Source organism: Trichosurus vulpecula, chromosome 7, assembly GCF_011100635.1.
Source record: "Trichosurus vulpecula isolate mTriVul1 chromosome 7, mTriVul1.pri, whole genome shotgun sequence".
NCBI classification, from domain to species: Eukaryota; Metazoa; Chordata; class Mammalia; order Diprotodontia; family Phalangeridae; genus Trichosurus; species Trichosurus vulpecula.
The window spans coordinates 22,523,045-22,546,663 of NC_050579.1; the positions used below are offsets into that span (position 1 = coordinate 22,523,045).

General features: G+C 48.8%; 1 protein-coding gene across 2 annotated transcripts in view; it reads left to right on the forward strand.

Annotated features, from left to right (window-relative positions):
• ELN (elastin) overlaps nt 1-21,619 on the forward strand; it is a gene marked incomplete in the record, with an annotated part of 44,288 nt that extends 22,669 nt beyond the window's left edge. The window contains 14 exon segments of one of the 2 annotated variants that reach the window (XM_036765980.1): nt 3,266-3,322; nt 4,534-4,599; nt 4,723-4,779; nt 5,112-5,213; nt 5,836-5,874; nt 9,478-9,591; nt 10,268-10,327; nt 10,929-11,045; nt 11,642-11,695; nt 12,052-12,120; nt 14,468-14,509; nt 15,933-15,962; nt 17,972-18,022; nt 20,064-21,619. In XM_036765980.1, coding sequence (XP_036621875.1) covers nt 3,266-3,322; nt 4,534-4,599; nt 4,723-4,779; nt 5,112-5,213; nt 5,836-5,874; nt 9,478-9,591; nt 10,268-10,327; nt 10,929-11,045; nt 11,642-11,695; nt 12,052-12,120; nt 14,468-14,509; nt 15,933-15,962; nt 17,972-18,022; nt 20,064-20,107 — 902 coding nt within the window. 2 annotated transcript variants of the gene reach the window in all.
• Between the last annotated feature and the right edge of the window lie 2,000 nt (nt 21,620-23,619).

Genomic DNA, 23,619 nt, shown 5'->3' on the forward strand with positions numbered 1-23,619 from the left:
CCTGGAACCTGGAACTCTGCTGGTTAGAGGAAACAAGACCCTCAGGAGATGCACTTTCTAAATCATGTGACAAGTTTTACACAGTCAATTTTCCCCTCTCCTGGGAGGATGGTTGATGGCTGTCTACACTGTACGCATGTCCTACGCGCTGCCAAAATGAGCTGAAACAGTACTGCCATCATTTCATGTTTCCATTTGCTCGATTTAAGGTAGATTGACACTAGATGAATAGTGAAGCCTTGCTATGAGCTTATGATCCCAAAGCCAAGAGACAGACAGGAAGAAAGAAAGAAAGAAAGAAAAAAAGAAAGAAAGAAAGAAAGAAAGAAAGAAAGAAAGAAAGGAAGGAAGGAAGGAAGGAAGGAAGGAAGGAAGGAAGGAAGAAAGAAAGAAGAAAGAAAAGAAAGAAGAAGAAAGAAAGAAAGAAAGAAGAAAGAAAGAAAGAAAGAAAGAAAGAAAGAGAAAGAAAGAGAGAGAGGAAAGAAAGAGGAAGAAAGAAAGAAAGAGGAAGAAAGGAAGAAAGATGAGGAAGAGACAGACAGACAGATGGGTTGATAGATGGAAAGACTGATAGATAGATGGATGAATGGGTAATCAGATGGATAGATGGATGGATGGATGAGAAAGAGATAGATAGATGAATAATCAGATGGATAGAGAATGGATAGATAGACAAGAAAGTGATGGATGGATAATAGAGGGAGAAAGAGATAAATAAGAAAGAGATAGACAGGTAGATAGAAAGATGAGAAAGAGATAGACAGACAGATGGGTGGAGAAATGGAAAGACTGACGGATGGATGGATGAATGGGTAATCAGATGGATAGACAGACAGACAGATAGATAAATAGACAAACATGAGAGAAATGATAGGTAGATGGATGAGTGGCTGGATGATAGAGAGAGAAAGAGAGAGAGAGAGAGAGAGAGAGAGAGAGATACATATAGAGAGAGGAGAAAACAGAGCATTTATTAAGCTCTTACTACATGCAAAGGTCTTACTCTGTGCCAGCACTAGGGATGCAAATACAAGCAATCAAGAAAGTTCTTGCCCTCAAAGAGCTTACATTCTACTGGAAGAGACATAATAAGAAAGGGAGCTGGAAAAGGGTCAGGGTAAACAGCATATAGGCCTGGTTCCCAACAAGCTAAAGTAAAAGCTCACATGTCTGAGCCAAGGGACCCTGGGGTGGAGTCCTTGTTGGGGGTGGGGGAAGGGGGATAGAGACGAGGGTGATGGCCGATTCAAAGGCCAATGGTGAGATAGCTGGGAAATTCATAGACTTAGTTAATGGAGTGAAAGATGAATGTACTTTTCCTCTAAATTATTTCTTAAATCAAAGGTCAAGCATGGTAGCATTTTAGAGAGAATGAGCCTTTAAGGAAATGAGGTACAACTTAGTACCTTTTCCCCTAGTTCTGAACCATTTCTATCAGAGCCTCATCTAACCCCAGTTGAACCACCAGATCATCCCAGTGGATTCATTTTGGGAGTCAGGCAGCTCCCAGGAGAGTTCTAGGTCTGGAGGCCAACATGACTTCAAAAACCCTTCATGGTGGTTCACTGCCAGATGCCCGTGGCTTCCTCAGTCTCTATTCTGTCTGGTCACTAGAGAAAACCTTAGTTTGCTGTTCTAAATGCCTTATCAGGCAGGAGAGTCTCTTCTTCATGGCCCAGAACCTGACAGAGAACAACTGAGTCACAATTCATCTCTCTGTATCAGCAGATTGAATGCCCATTCCTACCTTTTCCAATCAGAAGATGGTCATTCCTAGACTAAGTTTTTATTTCTTTATGAAATAACTTCATTCTTCCTCCCTCCCTTCAAGTATCAGGGGCTTCTACCTGCAATGATTCCCCTTAGATTCTTAAAGTAGGAGGGCATAACTTTTTTAGAAAGATGTTTTGATAACTGTATTACAATATAATTGGCTTTCTTTGTAATCCTTCGTATTTTATTTTATTTTATGCATTTAAAAACATTATTCCGTAGGCTTCACCAGACACTGTCCAAGGGGTCAATGGTGCCCATGAAAGCCCCTGCCTTGGAAGCTATGATTGCCCCTAGAAACAGAATTTTTTCCAACTTGCTTCAGATACAAATTATTTTAGGGGAAAAAATCCATTAAAACTAATTTCTCTGTTTTTTAATAAGTTTTATTGACACACACAAAAAAAACTTTCCAGGGAATATACCCTTCCTTCCATCCTTCCCCTCCTTCCTAGTTGAATCCTCCCTTTTAACAAAGAAAACTGTTACTGTTCAGTCATTTCAGATTCTTCATGACCCCATTTGGGGTTTGCTTGCAACCGCTGGAGTGTTTTGCCACTTTCTTCTCCAGATCATTGGATTGATAAAGAAACCAAGGCAAACAGGGTTAAGTGACTCGCTCAGGGTCACAGTGCGTGAGGCTAGATTTGAGTCTTCCTGAGTCCAAGTCCAATGCTCAATCCACTATGCCACCTAGTTGCTCTTAATAAAAGAAAACATCTACCCAAAAACACTCAATGCAGGGAGCTGGTCAGCTAATGTATGCAGTGCTTTACTCCAGCAGTCCCCGCCTCTCTGCCAGGAGGAAGGATCATAGCTGATTTTCTGTTCTCTAATGGCTTTTCAATTACTCAGAGTTCAGCTTCCTTTTAGTGACCTTTCTGCTTGCATTATTGTTCCTCATTGTGTTTATTGTTCTCTTGAATCGGTTCCAAACTGATTTCTCAAAGAGCTCATACCCCACCAAAATAAACATTTCAAAATGATTTGGCCAAGCCAGCCTCAAATACCAGGACTGTCCTGGGAGGGGTGCTGACTCCAAGAGAAGGATACGGGGGATTAGGAGCACAGACAACCAAGTTTTTAAGTATAGATTTATAGCTGTCTCATCTACACTGCTCACTTGTCTTTTCCATTTATCATGTTTGGGAGTTGGGGTGTGGATAGGATCAAGAGCTGGCAGGGCCCTTATAGGTCAAATCCAACTCCTTCATCTTACAGATTAAGATACAGGGCCATCGAGGACAATGGCCTGCCTGAGGTCACATTAGTAAATTAGAAATAAAACCAGGATTTGACCACATCACCTCCCATCGGAGGCGAGAGCCTGCTGGAGAAGAATTTCTGCAGACAGCTGGAAATTCATGAACATCTAGCCTGTTTCAGCTGGGAGGGAGGAAGGAAAGGGTGGGGGGAATGGCTTCTCCTCTCTGGGCCCCTCTCCACCTTCACTGCCCCCACTCAATCTTGCTCCCTTTCTCTCTGTTTACAGAAGCACTGGCTCCATCAGCAGCCGCGGCCAAAGCCGCCGCCAAAGCCGCCCAGTATGGTGTGTACCCTCCCGAATGTGTCAGACTCCGGACCTAATCCGTTCTTCAGTTTGGTTCCCAGGGTCTCCAGTCCTCTGCTAATGGGCTGACTAGTCATGCCCTGAGGGGAGCTAAATGGCGCCATAGTGCATAGAGTGCTGGGCCTGGAGTCAAGAAGACTCATCTACATGAGTTCGAATCCAGCCTCAGACACTTGCCAGCTGTGTGACCCTGGGCAAGTCACTTAACCCTGATTGCCTCAGTTTCCTCATCTGTCAAATGAGCTGGAGAAGGGAATGGCAAACCACTCCAGGATCTCTGCCAAGAAAACCCTAAATGGGGTCACAGAGAGTCAGATGTGACTGAAACAGATGAACAATAGCCATGACCAGGGTCCCCCAGCTCAGTTTCCTCTTCTTAATTAACTCTTTATCTATTACAATCCTTCTCTTCCATATCTGCCTCCACTCCCCTTCCCCCAAGACTTAATCACCAACCATTTCTCAAAGGGCTGGCACAAGTGGCCCTCCTAAAGGACAAAGGACAATTTGGGAATTTGAAAAGCACAGAGCATGTGAGTCCCCCTCCACTAACAATAAGAAAATGCATAACACAGATTTTGAACTGGAAGGGACCTCGCAGATGAGGAAACCGAGGCCTGATCATACGTGCTGTTGTTCAGTCGTCCTGGTCATGCCCGACTCTTCATGACCCCAAGGTTGTACATACATGTAGCAAATTTGTAGGCTCCTAGGTCAAGGGCTGTAGTCAGCTCTGAGGACTTCATTTCATAAACTGAGGCAGGTGGTGGTTAAGTAATTTTCATGGGGTCACATAGCTATGAAGTGTCTGAGGCCAGATTCAAACTCAGGTCTCCTAATGCCCAATCCAGCATGGAAGCTATGTTGGATTTGGAGTCAGAAGAGTCCTGGCTCTCCACTTACTAGCTGTGGGATCTGAAGCAAGTCCTGTAACCTCCAGTCCTCAGTTTCTCTCTCTGAAAAATGGGAGAATTGGAGTACAAAGCCTTTGAGGTCCCTTCCAGCTTTAAAGCTGGCTGATTCTGTGACTCTTCCCATGACCCCACACTCTCCATCTTGTGTCCCTAAGACCTGCAGGAGAGATCACCTCCTGTATTGCTCCTGGGTGTCTGCTCACCTCCCACGCAGCCTACTTCCAGGACCTCTGTGGCTCAGACATGGGCTCTAGGTCCCCTTTTTGTTCTCCACAGGGTTAGTCCCAGGTGTGGGAGGACTAGGAGGGGTCCCAGGTGTTCCTGGTGTTGGAGGTCTCCCAGGTAAGAAGGAATCCCTGTGGCATGGGGGTGTGAGAGAGGAGCCTTCGTGGACATTACTAAGTCCTCCCCACTGGAGGATAGATGGAACAGTCCCTGACTCCATCTCCCACTTTGTGTCTCCAGGAGCAGTATCTCCAGCAGCCCAGGCTGCAGCCAAAGCAGCCGCCAAAGCCCAGTACAGTAAGTTACATTTTGGAAAACTGCCTACTGCCCAGGCCCAGAGACTTTACCGTAGGACTAGGCTCTTACAATCAACCTTAGCTAACCATCCACACATGGATTCTGTTCTTTTCTGCCCCCAGGAAATCCTTAAAAGACAAAAGATCCAGGGATTGCTTTGGTTCTTGGTTTCTTCTCAACCTCTTCCGTGTTGGCTTGTGCTATTTCTCACCAGGAAAGACATTTGGGGTCTTAGCCTCTGGACCACCTCCCAATGGGCTTCCTTTTCCATTGGATCAGCTGTCCCTTGGTGTCCTAGCCCATGTACCCACCCATGGCTTTTCTTTCTCCAGGAGCTGCTGCTGGGATCGGAGGAGTTCCTGGCTTCCCAGCTGGAGTTGCAGGTGGCATCTCTCCTAGTATTGGAGCCATCCCAGGCTTTGGGGCTGGTGTAGGTGAGCATCCCAGACTGGAATGGATTTTAGCTGAAATTGTGCTCAGTGAGGGAGGTGGAGGAGCTGGTTTCTCTTCTCTAGGGCCATTCTAGGGGATATAAAGAGTATGAAATTGACCATGAGTTCAGTGGCTTGGGATGGTATCTGGAGCTGGTGGATCCCAAGTTCAGAAAGGCCACTGGGAACTTTAGTCATTCAACCCAACATGCACTGAGGGCCTGATAGGTGTTCTGGGGGAGAGAGGAGAAGACCCAAGCCCTGCCCTGTGGGAGCTTGTAACCTGATAGTGAAAATGAAGATTGCATGAATCCAGCAGAGATGCCAGAAATGTCACAAGTTCACCTGGGATAAGCCCCTAAAGGGGAGCAGAAACAGTCTGAGCTACAGTTTAACGGAAAGAGAGATACAGTGAATGTGATATGGCTGATGTATCAGCTTCCAGGAGGGGAGACTTGCCCTGAGCCTAGAAGTAGGAAGCTGGGTAGGCAGAGAGCAGCGGGTAGGGCTTTCTGGTCAGTCTGGTCTAGTCCAGATCTCAAGGGTCCCTTGTCCCGGAACCTTGTACCTCCATACATTTGGGACTGCGGTGTGGTGAAGTCACAGTCTGTCTCTTCCTCCCCAGCTCCAGGATCCTTGGCAGCAGCAAAAGCAGCTAAGTTTGGTGAGTATCCTTCTCTGGGCTCTCCTGGCCAAGTCCCAGGTGCCCCTTCCATTGTCTCAAGGCACCTTCTGTCCCACTTACGTGGCCTTGGGTCCTGTCCTGGGAACTGTGGCGTAGAAGGCCCCCTTCTTATAGGAAGGCTTAGCAGGCTCAGGGTGGGGGAAGAGAAGTATTTCTCAAGAGATGCAAGCCTGGCATCATAGTACAAGCACTGCGCCAGGAGAAATCAGGAGATCTGGGAAGGGAGAAAATGCTGATCCAGATGGGATAAGAACAGCAGACATTTACAGAGCGCTTTAGGTTTACAAAGCACTTTACACACATGATCTCCCTTGAGCCTGAGCAAACCTTCAGTTTGTGATGTTAGAGTGGAGGCTTCCTGAAAGCAGGCCTTATTGTAGCCCCAGCGCCCAGCACAGTGTCTGGCACATAGTAAGTGTCTCATAAATGCTGGTTAATGGTTGATTTATTACCCTCTTAGCTTCCTAAAGCTCAGAGTTTCGTGTGCCTATGTGACCCCAAACATCCCAAATGAAAACCGAAAATGTCTGGCTGTTTCAAACAGCTCTCTGGGCCTCAGTTTCCTCTTCTATAAAAAAGGGGGAGGGGGGCAGCTAGGTGGCGCAGTGAGTAGAGCACCCGCCCTAGAGTCAGGAAGACCTGAGTTCAAATGTGATCTCAGACACTTGACACACTTACTAGCTGTGTGACCTTGGGCAAGTCACTTAACCCCAATTGCCCTGCCTTCCCCCCTCTAAAAAAAGGGGGGGAGGGGTAGACTCATTGGGCTCTGAGCTCCTTTCCAGCTCTAAGTGATTTGTCTCAGGAGGTTCCAAGTCCAGCATTCTGAAAAGACAAACAAGGACGATAACACCCTTACAGTTCAGCACCATGAAAGGAAGGAACTTGGCCGTATATTCTCTCCAGGCCTCAGTTTCCTCGTTGGTAGGATAAAATCAAGGCCTCCTAGGGTTTCTTCCTCGTTAGAAGGGGTTGTACAGACTTGATATATTTGAGGTTCTTTCCAGCTCTACATCAGAGACCTTGTAGACATGCCTACATTCCAGTTCTTAGAAACTCTTACATAATGGGGTTTTAGAAGTGCTCCTTCTCTTCCTTCTCCTCCTCCTCCTTTTCTTCCTTTTCCTTCCTCTTCCCCCTCCCCCTTCTTCCTTCTTCTTCCTCTTCCTCCTCCTCCTCCTCCTCCCCCTCCTGCTCTTCCTTCTCCTCTAGTAAAGGGCAGGGGAATCATAGGTCAAAGCAGAGTCATCATGAGACACTTTAATGGAGTGAGGTGTCAGTCTGTGGCCATGGAACTATGTGGGACTGGCTCCCATGAGAAGAGAACTCCAAATCCCAATTCATATGCCCCATGCTCACTGAACCAACCAGTCGGCTCTGCCATATGGTGCCTGTAGCAGCAGACAACATCCAGCTACAGGAAGACAGGAAAAGCCACTCCCCTCAAACCTTGAGGCCATGAGTTCCAGATATGGTAGCAAAGATTTCCCGTGTTAATTCAATTTAACAAGCATTTTTTCATCTACTGGGTGCCAGGTGGCTAGGTAGCTAGGAGGCACCATAGGGCACAGAGTGCTGAGCCTGGGGTCAAGAAGACACATCTTCCTGAGTACAAATCTGGCCTCAGACACTTACTAGCTGTGTGAACCTGAGCAAGTCACTTAACTCTGTCTGCCTCAGTTTCCTCATCTGTCAAATGAGCTGGAGAAGTCAATGACAAACCACTCCAGTATCTCTGCCAAGAAAAGTCTAGTCTAGTGTCTAGGACCTAGACACTCAAGCACTCTAAGAATGTCATTTGAGAGCTATGGCAGAATGGATTATGGGTTCAGGTCTGGGCTTTGCCATGGATCAGATCATTAAATCGCAGGCTCCTTTCATTTGTTTTATCATCGTATCTCCAAAGCCTAGCAATCAATCAATCTTTTGCCTCTTTTTGTATCCCTAATGCTTAGTACAATGCCTGGCACACAGTAGGTGCTTAATAAATGTTATAAATTAAGAGCACTAGGGAAGCACCACTCCCATGCTAAAGAACCTGCTTCTCTTGGTCATGGGGCTGGGATTTAACCTGCTCTAGATTCTGAATACTGACTGGCTTGCCTGAAAGGGTCACTCCGCTCTCAAGCCTGCAGGTTTCTGCAGCGCATTCCTGGTCATCTGGCTGCCAGGATCTGGGCCATGCTGTGGCCAGGATCCTCTCTGCTAGATCTGTTGGTGGGGGACAGAGGAGGGGCCCTCTGGGCCTCTGAGGACGTGGCAAGGATGACAGCATCCCCAGGCTGGCACAACCCCAAAGCCAAGCTTGCGCCAGCCACCGACGAGAGCGCTGTCGTTTCTGGCCCATCCTGTACTCGGCAGCCCAACAGATGATTTTCAGCTTGGTTTATTAGGATTCTGCATGAAGCAGGATTCTTGGACGTCTCGGCCCAGCTGAAGTCCACTGACTGGCCCATGCTTGGAGACTAGGGGCCCAATTTCCATCTTGGAAAATCCCTTTCTTTTCCATCCCCTTCATTCCAATGCCACACTCCAGGGGTGTCTGCTCACATGCTTCCACGTCCACTCTGCTGGCCTGAAACCCACAAGCTTTTGAGGAAGGTCAGTCTCATCCCCAGTCGCTGAATGAGGCCTTTCCAGCTGGAAGGGCCTCAGAGCTCATCCAGCCGGACCCCCTCCTCTGACAGAGGAGGAAGCAGGGCCAGAGGGGAAGGGACTTGCCCAAGGTGTCCCGGCCAATGCTTGAGACATTTCCTGCCCTCAAGGAGCTTACCTTCTCTAGAATGGGTTTGTATTCTATCCTTGGGGAAAAAGAATGCCTTTCTCTGGTTTGTGGGGCATCCATCATTATTCCTTGTTCTTGTTTAGCATTTTAATGTTTCTGTTTGATTCTGTAAGGAGGGCAGAGACAGGCATTATTCTTCCCCATCACCCCCTCCCCCTTTTTACAGAGGAGGAAACTAGGAGCAGCTAGGTGGCACAGGGGAAAAGTGCCAGCCCTAGGATCTATAGCATCTGAATTCAAATCCAGCCTCAGATACTTCCTAGCTGTGTGACCCTGGGCAAGTCACTTAGCCTCAGTTTCCTTATCTGTCAAATGAGCAGGAGAAGGAAATAACAAACCATTCCACTATCTTTGCCAGGAAAATCCTACACGGGGTCATGAAGAGTCAGGCACAACTGACAAAACAACAACCTAAAACAGTCAAAAGGAACAGGTTGGAACCTTGGTTCTGACCACTTACTACCTACATGACCTTAGACAAGTACATCACTTCTCCTCCATGGGCCTCTGGAAAGCAGGTGTTGGACGGATAAACTCCAAAGTGCCTTCTGGTCCTTGATCTATGGATGAGCCCAGGACCTGTAGAGTGGAGGGGTTGAACTCCATGGCTCCTGTGGCCCCTTCCAGCCCTAGAGAGAGGATCCTAGGAGGGGGGAAGAGGAGTGTGCTGCTCAGTCTCTGACCTGCGTTATCCCTCTACTATCTGTCTCTCGCTGTGGGGATGGGAGCAGGGAGGGCTGAGGACCCTATACCCCTGAGACTCAATGCTAAAGGGGCCTTGACTTTCTTTCTCTCAGCAGCGGCTGGAGGAGCTAGAGGCCTTGGGGACCTGGGAGGGGTTGGAGCTGGCTTGGTACCTGGTGTGGCTGGAGTCCCAGGAGCAGGGGTTGGAGGTCTAGGAGCTGTTCCAGGTAAGTAGAGCATTAGGGTCCTTGTCAGGCAGCCAGCAAACATTGATTAAGCATCTACTATGTGCCAGGCACTGTTCTAAAAAGGCAAAAAAGGAGGGGGGTCTGCCCTCAAAAAGTCTATAGTCTAATGAGGGAAACAACGTGCAAACAAGATAATTTGGTAATCATTACCAGAGGGAGGGCCCTAGCATTAAGTGGGGTGAGGAAAGGCTTCCTGCAGAAGGTAAGAGTTTAGCTAGGACTTGAAGGAAGTCAGGGAAGCCAGAAGAAGATGCAGACATAAACCATTCCAGGGATGGGGAAGCCCTCTAGGCCAGTAAAGATGCCCTGAGTCAGGAAATGGAGCACCTTGTCCAAGGGGAAGAGGTCCATGTGGCTGGATTATAGAGTACATGGAAGTGGGGTGAGGTCTAAGGAGCCAGGTTGTGAAGGGCTCTAAAAGCCAGCCAGAGGAGTTTATTTATTTCATCCTGGAGGCAATGGGAGGCTACTGGAATTTACTGAATGATGGGAGAGGTAGACATGGTCGGACCTGTGATTTGGGAAGATCATTTGGTAAACAGGTGGAGGCCAAGAGACCAAGAAGTGCATGATCGTCACAGTCCAGAAGTGAGGTGATGGTGGGAGGAGTATCCTTAGGGAGGGGGACTGTCCCTTAGCTCTTCTGTCTCCCCAGGAGCAGGTGCTCCAGCTGCAGCTGCAGCTGCCAAGGCCGCTGCCAAGGCTGCCCAGTTTGGTGAGTGTCCTGTTCCCCAGGCCATCCTCAAACCTGCAGGCCTCTGTCCCTCTGTGTTTCCAACACCCCTGCTCTCCAGCTGGGTCTTGGGCTCCACCAGAGAAGTGTGCCAATTTAACAACCTAAACTTACATCCCCAGTCCCCTAAAAGTCCCCGCTGAGCCTTGCCATCTGTGATACCACTTCTCCCTGTGGACCAGCCAGGCTGCCTCAAACTCCTACACTCCACAGGAGATGTCCTCAGCTTTCAGCCTTACCACTGACCACCCCCCAATGCATCCCCAAGAACTTGGGGACCCTAAGCAATGTTTCCAGGAACTTGGTGTAGTGAAAGAATGTAGGACTGAGAGTTAGGAGGTCTGGGTTTCAATCTTGTTGCCGCTCACTCATTGTGTGACCCGAGGCAAGAGAAGTAAGAAGAGCTAACATTTCCGTAGTGCCTACTATGTGCCAGGCACTGGTGGGTGCTGTTATTATCATCTTACAGATGAAGAAACGGAGGCAGACAGGTCAAATGACTTTCCCAAGGTCGATGAGTTTATGAGTCTATGACTCCTACACTGATGATCACAGCCAGGTTTGTTCTCTTCATGCTCCACAGGCCTCGGAGGAGTTGGAGGTCTGGGAGGCATCCCAGGCGTTGGTGTTGGAGGTGTCCCAGGTGTTGGCATTGGAGGCGTCCCAGGTGTCGGAGTTGGAGGTGTCCCTGGAGTGGGTGGTGAGCTGTCATTCCTGAATCTGTGTGTGGATAGGACCTCCTTGTGTTCCCCTAAATACATCCTGCTCACTCCTTCCTCCAACCCTCAACTCAGACCCTTCCCCAAAACCTGGCAATCCTTCCCCTCCACCTTAACAAATCCCGATGGCCATCCCCCAAGCGGTGGGCACCTCCTCCTCCAGGAAGACTTTCCTGACCACTCCAGCCTCACTGATCCCTCCTCCTCTAAGCCTCCTCCACCCTGCTTGTCTGGCCCATGTCCTTTGGACCATATGCCAACTCGGGATGACAGTTATCTTTTCACGGAACTAAGTCTTCTCTTCTTAAGCAAACTAAACTCCTTGAAGTCAGGGCTTGTGTCTTCCCCCTTCTCGGCTATACCAGCCATCTAACACAAGGCTCTAAAGACAAGAAGTGCTCAATGAAAGCCTGGTGATGATGGATTAGTGAATGAATGAATGAGTGAGTGAATGAATGAATGCTTGAATGAATGAGTGAGCAAATGAATGAATGCTTGAATGAATGAATTCAAACAGGTAGAAGCTGCCTCCAGGTGGTAGTAGAAGTCTCTGAGCCTTCTCTTCTCTGCCTCACAGGTATAGGAGCTCCAGCTGCAGCTGCTAAAGCCGCTGCCAAAGCAGCTAAGTTCGGTGAGTGCTTGTCTCTGCTGAGTTTCAGGGAACCCCAGCAAATCAAAAGCCTGTGAAAAGAAGACATCTAGATGCATGGGGTGTTTGCTCATAATAGCATGGGGCTCTGGGGGGCAGAAAGCCAGAGAAGGATGAGGCTGAGGTTCTGGCTGAGGTTCTGACTGAGGGGGCAGCCCCAGTGAGCCCAATGACTTTGAGCATCTCAGGTAGGATGTGCGCTCTGGTCTGGAAGGAGGCCGTTGCAGCTGTGGAGCCTTGGGAAAGGAGGCAGCGGCTCTGCCAGGGACCCCCAGGCCCATAATAGAGGCATGCCCCTGTGGATCTGGGGCCTGACTTCTATTCTCCCTCTGCCATAGGTGCTGCTGGTGGGGCTGGCCTTGTGCCAGGAGCTGGAGGCTTGCCAGGGACCCGAGTGCTGCCAGGGGGTGAGTCCTTTCTCTGAGATCATGGTTATGCTTCAACCCAAATCAAGGAATCAACAAGCTTTTGTTAGTACTTCCTCTGTGCCTGGCATCGCATCATACTAAGTGCCAAGAGTAAAGAAAAAAAGCAAAAATAACCCCTGCCCTCAAGGAACTTATGTTCTAATGGGATAGGACTTGACCAGCCCTGAAGGTTTCTCATGAACCAGCCTGCCAGGAGCCATTGACTCCTGAGCCCTGTGTAAGTTCCTTTGTGCACAGGCCAGTGTGTGCACATATGGAGAAAGGCAGGGAAGGGGTGGAAGGGTAGTGACCCTTCTGAGACGAGCTAGGGCTTGTTTACTGAGGACTTCTGTGCCCTGAGTCACACTGACCTGGATACAGAGTGGAGAGACAGAGACATCCTTGGGAGTTCTGGTGGTGAGTTTCTGTTATTGGAGAGCCCGTGGGCTGATACGGGGGAGACCCTACCTCTGACCTTGGAGAGCTCCTGGTCTGATGGGTGAGACATGGTTCCTATCCTTGGAAAGATCCCATCTGATGGTGAGACTGCCTTTGGGAAGTCCCCTGTCTGATGGGGGAAACATGGAGCCCCAAATATGAGGACAGACAAATGAGAAAAAAAAATCTCTAACCTCTATGTAGTTCAGCACAGTCGATAGAACAGCATAGAGAGAAGGGGCAGGGGCAGGGGGATGATGTCTAGGAGCCCCAGTTGACCCTGAGCAGGGAGCAGCAGCAGTGACAGCCATCGAGTCTCTTCTCTGTCCCCTCCCCATGCCAAACAGACAGGCCCCTGTTCATTGCTCTGAAGCCCAGGACAGCCAGGGAGGCTCTCACACTTGTAGCCACCCTGGCGTGGGGGAGCAGAACCACCCTTGGGGCCCCACCCAATGGTTCCACCAGTGAGGATGATGGGAGGCAGCTGTCTGGGAAGTCCCTTGGCACCAAGGCAATCACTACCCGGAAAGCTGGGGTCAGAGACCTCGGCCAGGGTCTCTGGTCCCAGGGAACCAAACGAGGCCCTTGAGAGAGGGTGTGGTGAGCAGGGCAGGGACCAGGCCTGGGGCCAGAAGCTTGGAAAGGGAAGGCCAGGATTTCTCTGGAGACCTGGAGACCCGATAGGGTAGGAATACAGATTCTCTCTCCTCCGGGTCTGGTTTCATACTGACCCTCCCCAACAACCCTGGGGAACAGGCAGAGCTGGGGCTTGGAGACCAGGTTAGAGTTGGGGGGTCCAAACATCCCTGTTTCTGGCAAAGGCACCACCTCCTTCCAGTCACCCAGGTTGGCAGCCTCAGAGACATCATCCTCACCTCCTCACTCTCTCACCCCCGCCCCACCCCCCAACCCAGTCAGGTGCCGGATCTTCTGTCTGCTTCTACAGAACGTCTTCCCTCCAGCCCCTCTCTCCATCCACAGCCTCTGCCCTGGGTTACTCCTCTACTGGAATATTACAATCACTTCCTCCTTGGCCTCCCCAGGAGTCTCTCCTCACTCCAGTCCAGCCCCCACCCGGCTGCCAAGGCGATTTTCCTAAAGTCCCTCATCTATTCAGGAAACTCCACCGACCCACTTCCCGTTATGATAAAATACAAAACGTCTTATTTGTCTTTAAAGCCCTGGCCCTGACCTTCTTCAAAACCTTTATGGTAGAGGTGTCTGAGTGGCACAACGGACACAGTGCTGAGCTTGGAGTTAGGAAGACCTGAGTTCAAATCCAACCTCAGACACTCACTAGCTGTCTGACCCCGGGCAAGTCACTTATATTCTGCCTGCCTCAGTTTCCTCTTCCATTAAATGGAGATAATAAGAGCCCCCAAGCCCCAGGATTAAATTAGACAATCTTTGTAAAGTGCCTAGCACAGTGCCTGGCACACAGTAAGTGCTACATAAATATTCGCCATATATAATAATGATTGTCGTTCTCCCCTTCCCACAATGCAACCTGGACTTCTTGCTATGTCCCATACCTGGTTCTATCTCCCTTCCCCAATGTCTTTGATTGACAGTCCCCCATGCCTGCAATACCCTCCATCCTCAACTTCACCTCTTAAAATCCCTTGTTCTATCCATCAATCAACATGCATATATTAAGCGCCTACTATATGCCAGGCACTAGGGGAAAAAAGTGAAGCTTTACAGGACTCTCACTTTGATCCTCCCACTGCATTGTATGGCAGGTCTGGAGTGAGCGAGTCAACTTATCTCTTTGGGTCTCAGTTTCCTCATCGATAGAATGAGGGGATTGGGCCACAGAGAAGGTCCTCTGCGGGACCTTCCAGCTCTAACATCCTCTGATCCCACCCCAGCCCAGCCATCACTAACCCCTGCCTCCTGCTCTTTGCAGGTGCCCCATCACTTGGCTTTGGACTTTCACCTATTTTCCCAGGTAGGTGAAGTTGGCAAGGCCCACCCTGCACTAATGTTCACAGACTGAGGAAAACCAGTTCTCTCCCTCCTCCTCCATCAACAAGCCTCAGCTTCCTCACCTGTGGAATGGGAATAATGATCTTTATGAATCTATTACCTCCCTCCCAGAGCTGGAATGAAGGAAACCTTGTGTAACCTTCCAAGTGCTATAAACACGAGACGCAGCCTTTGCTCCCCAGCACACCCCCTCCTTTTCCTGCATCTGAGGGTCCTGTCCCAGGCTCTGGGGTGGAACCACTCTGCTCTCATCCCAAGGTCTTGACACAAGGGATGAAGATTTCAGTTGGATGTCAGCAAAGCACCCCCTCTCTCCCTCTCCCTCCCTCCCACCGCCTCTCTATTTCTCCTATCTTCCTTCTCCTTCTTTCCTTTTTTCTTCTTCCTTCTTTCCTTTTTCCCTCCCTCCTTCCTTTCCTTTCTCCCTCTCTTTCTCCCTCCCTTCTTCCTTCTTTCTTTCCTTTCTACTTTCATTTCTTCCTTGTTTCCTGTCTTCCTTTGTTGTTCTGCTTCCTTTCCCCTTCCCTATCTCCCAAATTCTTTTCTTCTTTCCCTCTTTCCTTTCTCTTTCTCTTTTCTTTCCCTTCCATCTTTGTCTCCTTCCTCTTCCCTCACACACTCTCTCCATCACTACCTCTCTTCCCTTTTCCTCTCCTTCCTTCTCTGCCTCCCCTTTTCCCTTTCCTTCCCTCTCTTTCCTCCTCCTTTTCTTCTTTCTTTTCTTTCTGCTTTCCTTTGTTTCTTCCTTCTTTCCATCCTTTCTTTCTTTCCTTCCTTTATCTTCCCCCTTCATTCCTCCTTCTTTATCTCCTTCATTCTTTGCTTCTTTCCCTCTTTGAGAAATCTCCCTCCTCTTTCTTTCCCTTCCCTCTTTGTAATTTTATTCTTCCCTCTCACACTCCCTCCATCTCTATCTCTTCTCCCTTTTTCCCTCTTTCTCTCCTTCTGGCTCTTCTCTTCCTTTGTGCTTACATATCTCAATCTCTTTTTAACTTTTCCAAATCACCTTTCACATATTGTCTTTAATGCACACATGCACACACACTCACACATGCACGCATGCAAGCACGCATGAACACATGCATGCACACATCCTCACAAAGATCCCTGTAAGGTAGGAAGGGCAGAAATTATTCTCCCATTTTACAGAGGAGATAAGCTGAGTTTAGAAAAGGGAAAGTCACCAAGTAACAAATTCATGGCAGAACCAGACTACTGTCCACCAGACATCCTTCTCCAGCTGCCCACCCCAGGCTTTGGGCTCAGTCCTCCCTTTCCTGGGGAGTCTATGGAGCCATCCTGTTTCCAGGCAGGGTGGGAGATGGGACTGAATGCTTGTTGACTGAATGAGCAGTACTCATTTTCCCAATCTCTTGCATTTGCAGGCGGTGCAGCTGGTGGGCTGGGATTTGGTGGTAAGTAACCTATACCAAGATGGCAGCATCCATGTCACTAGATTCAGAGGAATCTAGGAAATCTAGTTTCATTTGTTAGGGTTTTGGTTTTTGTGTTTGTTTTTTGCTAAGCATCCTTTACCACAAAGCTCTGGGCTTGCTACCATGAGGGATCCAAATACAGCCAAGAAGTGGTTCTCATACTCGAGAAGCTTGTAGTCTAGGAGAAGAGACAAGACATAGAATCCAGAGGTGACCTCTAATCCAAGGCAGAGTGTGAGGACAAAATCCTGTAGGAGTGCAGAGGGGGGAGCAATAAACTAGTGGGAGCAGGGAATGCTTCTTGGAAAAGGTGGGCCCTGAAGGATGGGTAGGACTTGGAGGGAGAGAGAACATTCCAAACTGGATAAAGGCCCAGAGGCAGTAGTAAGACAGACACAGACACAGAGACAGACACGTGCACGTCGAGGAATGGGAGGTTAAGCTGGCAAGGTCAGATTGTGGAGCACCTTGAATTCGGATCTTATTCTCTTGGCCACTTTACACTTAAAAAAATCATTGAGGAGTCCCCACAAAGGGCTTTTTAAAATTTGGGTTCTGCCTATCAATATTACAACTGATGAAGTTTTCAAATATGTATGAATGCTTTTGAAAATAACAAATATATTATGAAAAATGACTATATTTTATGAAATTTGTCTTTATGAAAATAACTATGTTTTCCAAAACAAAAAGAAAATGTGATGAGAGGAGTAGCTCTGTTTTATATGTTTTTTCAAATCTCCTTAACGTCCTTCTTAATAGAAGACAGCTAGGTTCTCATATCTGCATTCGATCTGTTGTGATAGGTTGTTCTGGTGGTAGCATCTGAAGAAAATCCAGCCTAGTACAGATATGTCACTGGCAAAGGGAAGACTATTTTAATAGGCAAATAATGTCTTAGTATTACTATGAAAGTAGATTTGACTTCACAGACAGGGTCTCAGGGATCCCCAAGAAGAGGTGTACTAGAGCTGGTACAAACAGCCAAGAACGTGAGGCAGCTAGGTGGTGCGATGAATAGAGCATTGGCCCTGGGGCCAGGAGGACCTGAGTTCAAATTTAGACTCAGACACTTGACACTTGCTGGTTGTGTGACCTTGGGCAAGTCACTTAACCCCAATTGCCTTGCCCTTCCCCGCTCCAAAAAAATAACTAGCTAAGAGCTGGTTGTTAAATGATCGGTTTCACACTTAGACCTCAGAAGCGAGCAAATACTATAAATCAGAGCTTCATTAGTCATTCTGCTGATTGTCTTCTTCAGGTGATGGGGGAAATGTGAATAATGTAGATTAAACTTAAAAGTGTATCATGAATACATTTTTCTTCCCCCCAGAGAGCTGGTTGTTAAACATTTACCAACACACTCCCATCCCTGGGGGTCCTTAGACTATACTCTGAGAAATGGTACCCTAGGTCATGGGGAGCCATTGAAGGTTCATGAGTGAGATCATGCAGGTGGTGTGTTAGGAAGATTACTCTGACAGTTGGGTATAAAGCAGATTCTAAGAAGAGAGGCTGGTAATAGAGAAACCAGTCCACAGGAGACTTATAACGGTCCAGGTATAATTAGGCAGACAGAGGAAGGGTATGAACCATGGAGTCTGGGTTCAGATCCTGCCTCTGATGTTTGCCAGCTACATGACCTCAGACAAGTTGCTTAGTCTCCCTAGACTCAGTTTCCTCATAGGTACAATGAGGGTTTTGGACTAGTTGCCCTTCAGGTTGGGAGCTCTAAATCTATGGTTCTGTGATAAGGCTTGGGTTCTCCTTATTTAGTAACCACCCTGAGCCCCAAAGCTGCCCAAACAGCCCCCTGAGCCAAGGACCCGCAATGGCCCCCCCTCAAGCCCCTTGCCCCCACTGGCTGAGTTGTCCAGAGGGAGGTGTTTGTGGGCACTGGTCTTGCTTGGCAGGAGGAGAGGGAAGGAGCCCAGAGATGCCATGATTCACAAGTGTCTCCCCCCACCCCTGCACTTTGTCTTCAACAGCAAAACCTGCCAAACAGTATGGCGGCGCCCTCGGAGCCCTGGGATATCGAGGTACGTGAGGACATTGGGGGTAAGGGCAGGTGTTTCAGCTGAGCTGGGAGAAGGGCAATGTCTATTTCATCAAAGGCTGAGATCCCCTCGACCTTGAGATGGAAAGGTGTCTCATGTGTCTCATGTGCACAGCTCATGTGTCTCCGGTGACTCCCAACTGTCCTATGTGGGTCAAGAGAACAATGTCCCTGATGCCCAAGTAGACAGGAATAAATAGCAAGATTCCACCAGCCCAGCTACTTCCCTGGTCTGGCTCCCTGGGCACTGCCAGGGCAGCCTTCTCCAGGGCCCCTGTGTTTGCCTGAGGGAGCTGGGTATACTTTCTCCCTTGTAAGAACCACCCTTCCAGGATCCTCCTTCCTACCGGGCTGTCCTCCCTTATGATCAGACCAGAGGGCTTTGGGTCCCATCTTCCTCAGCACCCCCTCCTGCAGGGAACAGGAAAAGAAGGAGAGGGATGAAGAGGAAGGAGAGAAAGAAACAGACAGAGATGGAGAAAAGAAAGAAAGGGAGAGGGAGGGAGGGAGGGAGGGAGGGAGAGAGAGAGAGAGAGAGAGAGAGAGAGAGAGAGAGAGAGAGTGAGAGAGAGAGAGAGAGAGAAAGGAGGGAGAGGAAAAGAGGAGAGGAAGGAAAGAGAGAGAAAGAAAAAGAGAGAAGATAAAGGGAGTAAGAAATTAAAGGATAGAGAAGGAAGGGGGGAACAGGAGAAAAGAAGGAAAGAGGGAAAGAGCAAGGGATAGAAAACCAAGAGAGAAATTCCTGGTGCGGAGTGTGGTGAGAAGGAGCTAACCACCTCTGGAGTGTCTACCGTCCAGAGCACATTTGTCCTTCCACTGCCCCTCTTCCTCCCCCCAACCCCTAATCCATAGGCACTGTCGATTTCCCAAGGCACCTCTGCACACTCTCTGACTAGCCCCATTTGACCGGTGCTGAACTTGGGTGTGATATGACTTACCCCCAACCACCCAGGGAGTCAGGGAACAGGCCTGAGACTAGTTCTAGCCAGAACTGGGGCAGGCAGAAAGGCTGGTCCTCCGTTCCCTACATGTACACTGGCTGCCACCAGGTGGTGGTAAAGAGTCTTACATGGGACCAACCAGGGACCTTACTGGCCTGAGATCTCAGCAACTCATTTCTAGGTCTCCTTAAATAGGGGCGGAAATGCTCTTTTCTTAAAATGGATGAAAACAAATGATTAAAAGAAATCAATATGAGTCCAAGAGGCCCGCTCTTCCACGCCAATCAGGTAAGAGAGAAGACAGGGCTTTCGTAGCTTCTCCTGCATCATTGGAGGATGCATGGCAGAGGCTTCTCCTTCTTTCTCAGGCTTGGCTGAAAGATTGTGGCTTTGTCCTCCCTGGGCCAGGAGACAGTCTGGCCTGGTGGATGAAGCTGTAGGTTCAGACCAGGAGCTCTTAAGCTTGATGGGTCCCCTTGGCGGCCTAGTGAAGCCCCATCTCAGAATCATGTTTGAAAGGCATAAAACACACAGGATTACAACAGAAGCTATTTGTACTGAAATACGGCTCCCAGAATTCTTTTTTAAAAAACAAGTTTACAAGCTTGTTTGAGAACCTGTGCTTTAGAAGCAGGAAGGTATGGATCCTGTCTCACAGTGTCACTGGCTGTGTGATTCTGGGTAGGTCACTTCATTTTTCTATGATACAGCTTTCTCGTCCGTTAAAATGGGCACGATAATGCACATACTTCACAGAGTCGTGAGGCTCAAATGCAGTATGGTGTGTGTGTGTGTGTGCCTGCAAATCTTAACCAGTCAAACTTTTATTAAGCGCCTACAATGCGCCAGGAACTGTGCTAAGCTAAAGTGAGCTATCCTTATCATCCTCTTCATTATATTGTTATTAATGACATGTGAGCTATCCCTGACCTCTCAGGCACTTAGGATCCGTAAGGAAGTCAGGTCCAATCTTTTTCACATCTTTGTGACCAAGAGCAAATGACATCTCCTTTCTGGTCCTTCCCTTCTTCCTCTACACAAAGGACACCGGCCTCACTAAATAGCACTCTCTTTCCTTCCCAGGTGGGGCTTGTTTGGGGAAATTGTGTGGCCGGAAGAGAAAGTAAATCTTCCCAGGACACCCGACCCGCGACCTCATGAACTTTGATGCTACTGCCTAGTCTAGAATGTATACCTTGAGTGACTCCCTCTCCCTCTCCCTCCTTCGCCCTCCCTTCCCTTCCCACCCTCTTGCCTCCCCTTCTCCCAGGGTCAGATCCTTCTCACTGGAGTGTTCCTATAGTCACCCACCCATCTGGTGGGGATAGGGGATGGGGTGGAGGCATGGGCCCACGGGGCAAACAAACACAAGAACCAGGGGTCTCCTTCCCTAAAGGAGCTTGGGTAAGGGGGGGGATCAGATCCCCTCTCTACCACCACCTCATTCCCACCTAGGAGCTCTCCCCTCTATGTTCATGATCTTGAGGGAAATATGGTGCTACTTGTTGGTGCTTATCACTTTCTTGGGGGTGAGGGAGGAGGGAAGAGGGGGGGTCCCCTGGAGGAGCCCCTCACCCAGAGGCTCCTCTAAGCACAGCCCTGGAGATTTTCAAGACATCCAACCCTACCCCTGCCAGGAAAGGTCAGCCCAGGACCCACAACCATGCTCTCCCACTGGGGTGACCAGTCTTTGGGGTTGGATCTGTTTGCCCTACCTTCTACCCAAGCACTTTAAGTCAGCCTCAGTCCTGGTTGTGACCCATCTAGATCTGGCTGCCTCTTCCCCCCAGAGGGTTGTCCCTTCAGTCTCTCCCTTCCTAGCTGCTCCTCACATCCATCCATGGAGCCAGTATACCTGAAGACTGGGAACAGCTATGCCCCTGATCTTTTCAGAATTTATCCTTCCATCCATCCGTCCACCCCTCGCTCAAAAAAAGTTTACCACCCAGTCTGGCAAGAGGCTCCAGCCCCAGAAGACTTGAATGTCTTTCAGTGATGCCCTCCACCTTGTAGGACCTGTCCTGGTCTTCCCCACCTCTACCCCTCACCCCAACCCAGCCACCACATACACTCACGCACACCACTGGCAAGGGGAGACCCCTGCCATGGAGAGTGTGGGAACGCATGCATGTACTCACCATTGACAGCGACTCCATCCCTGCCAGGCCTGGGACAGCCACCACTGCCTAGAACCCCAAGAGGCCCGAGGGTGGGGCTGTGGCGGGAGGGGAATCTGAGGGAAATGAGGGCCCAGAGCCCCCTGCCTATCCCTGGTATATCTCACACAGCAGTACTGTATCCTCAGTCCCTTGAGCCCCTGGGCGTCGGAGCAACTCTTCCCAACATTCAGGCCCTGTCTCCGTGTCTCGCTGTGATAGATCAATAAATATTTTATTTTTTGTCCTGGATACTTGGGGTTTATTTTGGTTTGGGATTATTTTTGTTTGATTTTGTTTTGGGGGTGTGTGTTTAAATTTTTTTCTGGTTTGGGGAGCTGTACCCCACAGAGGGGAACTGACCCCCTATGTTCATTTTAATCACTTTGGTATCACTTTGGATGGAACACACTTTTTTTTATAAGAAAAGAAAAGTAACTGCTTCAGAAAACAGACTAATAAATGAAAACCTTTTAAAGGAAATGGTGTCCTGGCCTCTTTCGACTTATCTCATTCTCTTACAATTGGTCAAACAACCCTCCAGAAAGACTGAGTGCTTACAGTGTGCCGGCCCCTCAGCTAGGAGCTGTGGAAGAGAGGAGTGGGACGTGCCTAAGGCTCCTGGAGCATACGGGGAGAGCGGAGGAAACTGGACTCATCCGTGTCCATCAACAAGGACTTAGGAAATACTATGTTTAAGCACTGTGCTGAGCTGGGGTTACAGAGGAACAAACATAATGCCTGCCCTCAAGGAGCTTATAATCTAATGGTCTAGAAAACAACTGAGTGTTTGCTTGATTCTGCGTGCTGGAAGGAGTCAGAAAGAGGAAGGGGGAAATGGAAGGACAGGAGGATTTAGGCAAGGAGAGAAAATCACAGGGTCATAGATTTAGAGCCAGAAGGGACCCCCATGGTCACCTAGTCCAACAGAGAGGAAAGATGGTAACTTGTCCAATGTCACACAGGGTCCTCCAACACCGAGCCATTGACGCTTTCCCCCAGTACCAGATGTGGGGAGGGTATTGGTAGGAAACTCCATTTTAGAGTTGGAAGGAACATTTGACATTAAAGGCCCGGAGATCAAGAACTAGGAAGAAGCCCAGACCACTCTGTCCAACTCCTTCCTTCTCCAAATAGAAAAACCGAGACCCAAAGAGACCCAGGGGGTTGCTCGGGCTCAGGCAGTAAGTAGAAATGCCCAGATTTGAATCTGGGTCTCCAACTCCAGATCCAGAGCTATTCTCCCCTCTGCCACGTTCCACCCTAACATACCATAGTCGACTTTCACCAGCCATGTAAGGGATCATGGGAGCCTCGGGTCAGAACTTGGAAAGGACTTGCAGGGTCACTAAGCCCAACCCTGCCATCTTACTTAGGAGGCACGGAAAGGTGAAGTGATTTACCCAGAGCTAAGTGTTGGAAACAGGATTCACACCCAGGCCTCCCTAATTCCAGGTTCCCTGTTCAAACCGCTGCACCAAGAGACGTCTTTCAGTTGCCCTTGAGGTCCATGGTGTTCTAGGATCTGCATCTGTATAGACAATCAATCAATTAACAAGCATTTTGAAAGCACTTACTATACGATGTATCAGGCACCCTGCTCAACACTGGGGCTACAAAGGAAGGCAAAAGCATAGTGCCTTCCCTCTGGAGCTTATATTCTAATGGCGGAGACAACATGCAAATAGCCGTGTGCAAACGAGATACGGTCATCCCATCTGACAGATCGCATGTTGACTTAAGAAATTAAATGGGAATTTGGGGGTAGTTTTGCAGAAGCCACAGATGACAGAGAAAAAGTTTAGAAACTCAGAAATGCATAAAATATGTGTATAGCATTGTGCAATACCAATATATTTTCTCTTTTAATACTGTAAACATCCCATAAAAGAAAAAGAGAATTCAGACTTCTTCTCTGGTACAAAGGGAGGGCCAAAAAATTTTAGCAGGTTTTCCAGATGGTGAAGGCACTGTGCCCCTAACCCCCATGATGTGGAAGGGAGAAGTGTATATCCAAGGTAAACTGGAGGTCGTCTCGGAGGGAAGGCACTAGCCATGTTGGAGAAAGTGGGTAAGGGATGGGGGGCAAGGAAGGTCTCCTGGAGAAATGAGAGGAGCAACTTAGAGTTAAACGTGGGGGTGGAGGTGGCTTTCTCCAGGGAGAGATGCTTGGGAGTAGAGAGAGCATGGCATCATTCTCCAGATGCCTCTAAATCCCTGTCGTCCATCTATAGACCTTGTCTGAGAGTCACCTCTTGATGGATTAGGTTGACCAGTCTTCCCTCCAACTTCACATCATAATCAAGGCAACATGAATATTTCACCTTCGTGTTGGTTCTGCCTAGTCCAAAAAGCTCCCTCAAGCTCCATGTCTTCTAGCCAGCCAGGTCAGGGCTTGGAACCATCTGTGGGTCCATAGTCATCCTCTCCCCTGAAAGTCATTGTAATGGCTGCAAGGGGGACCCTCTGCAATGAAACTGGGA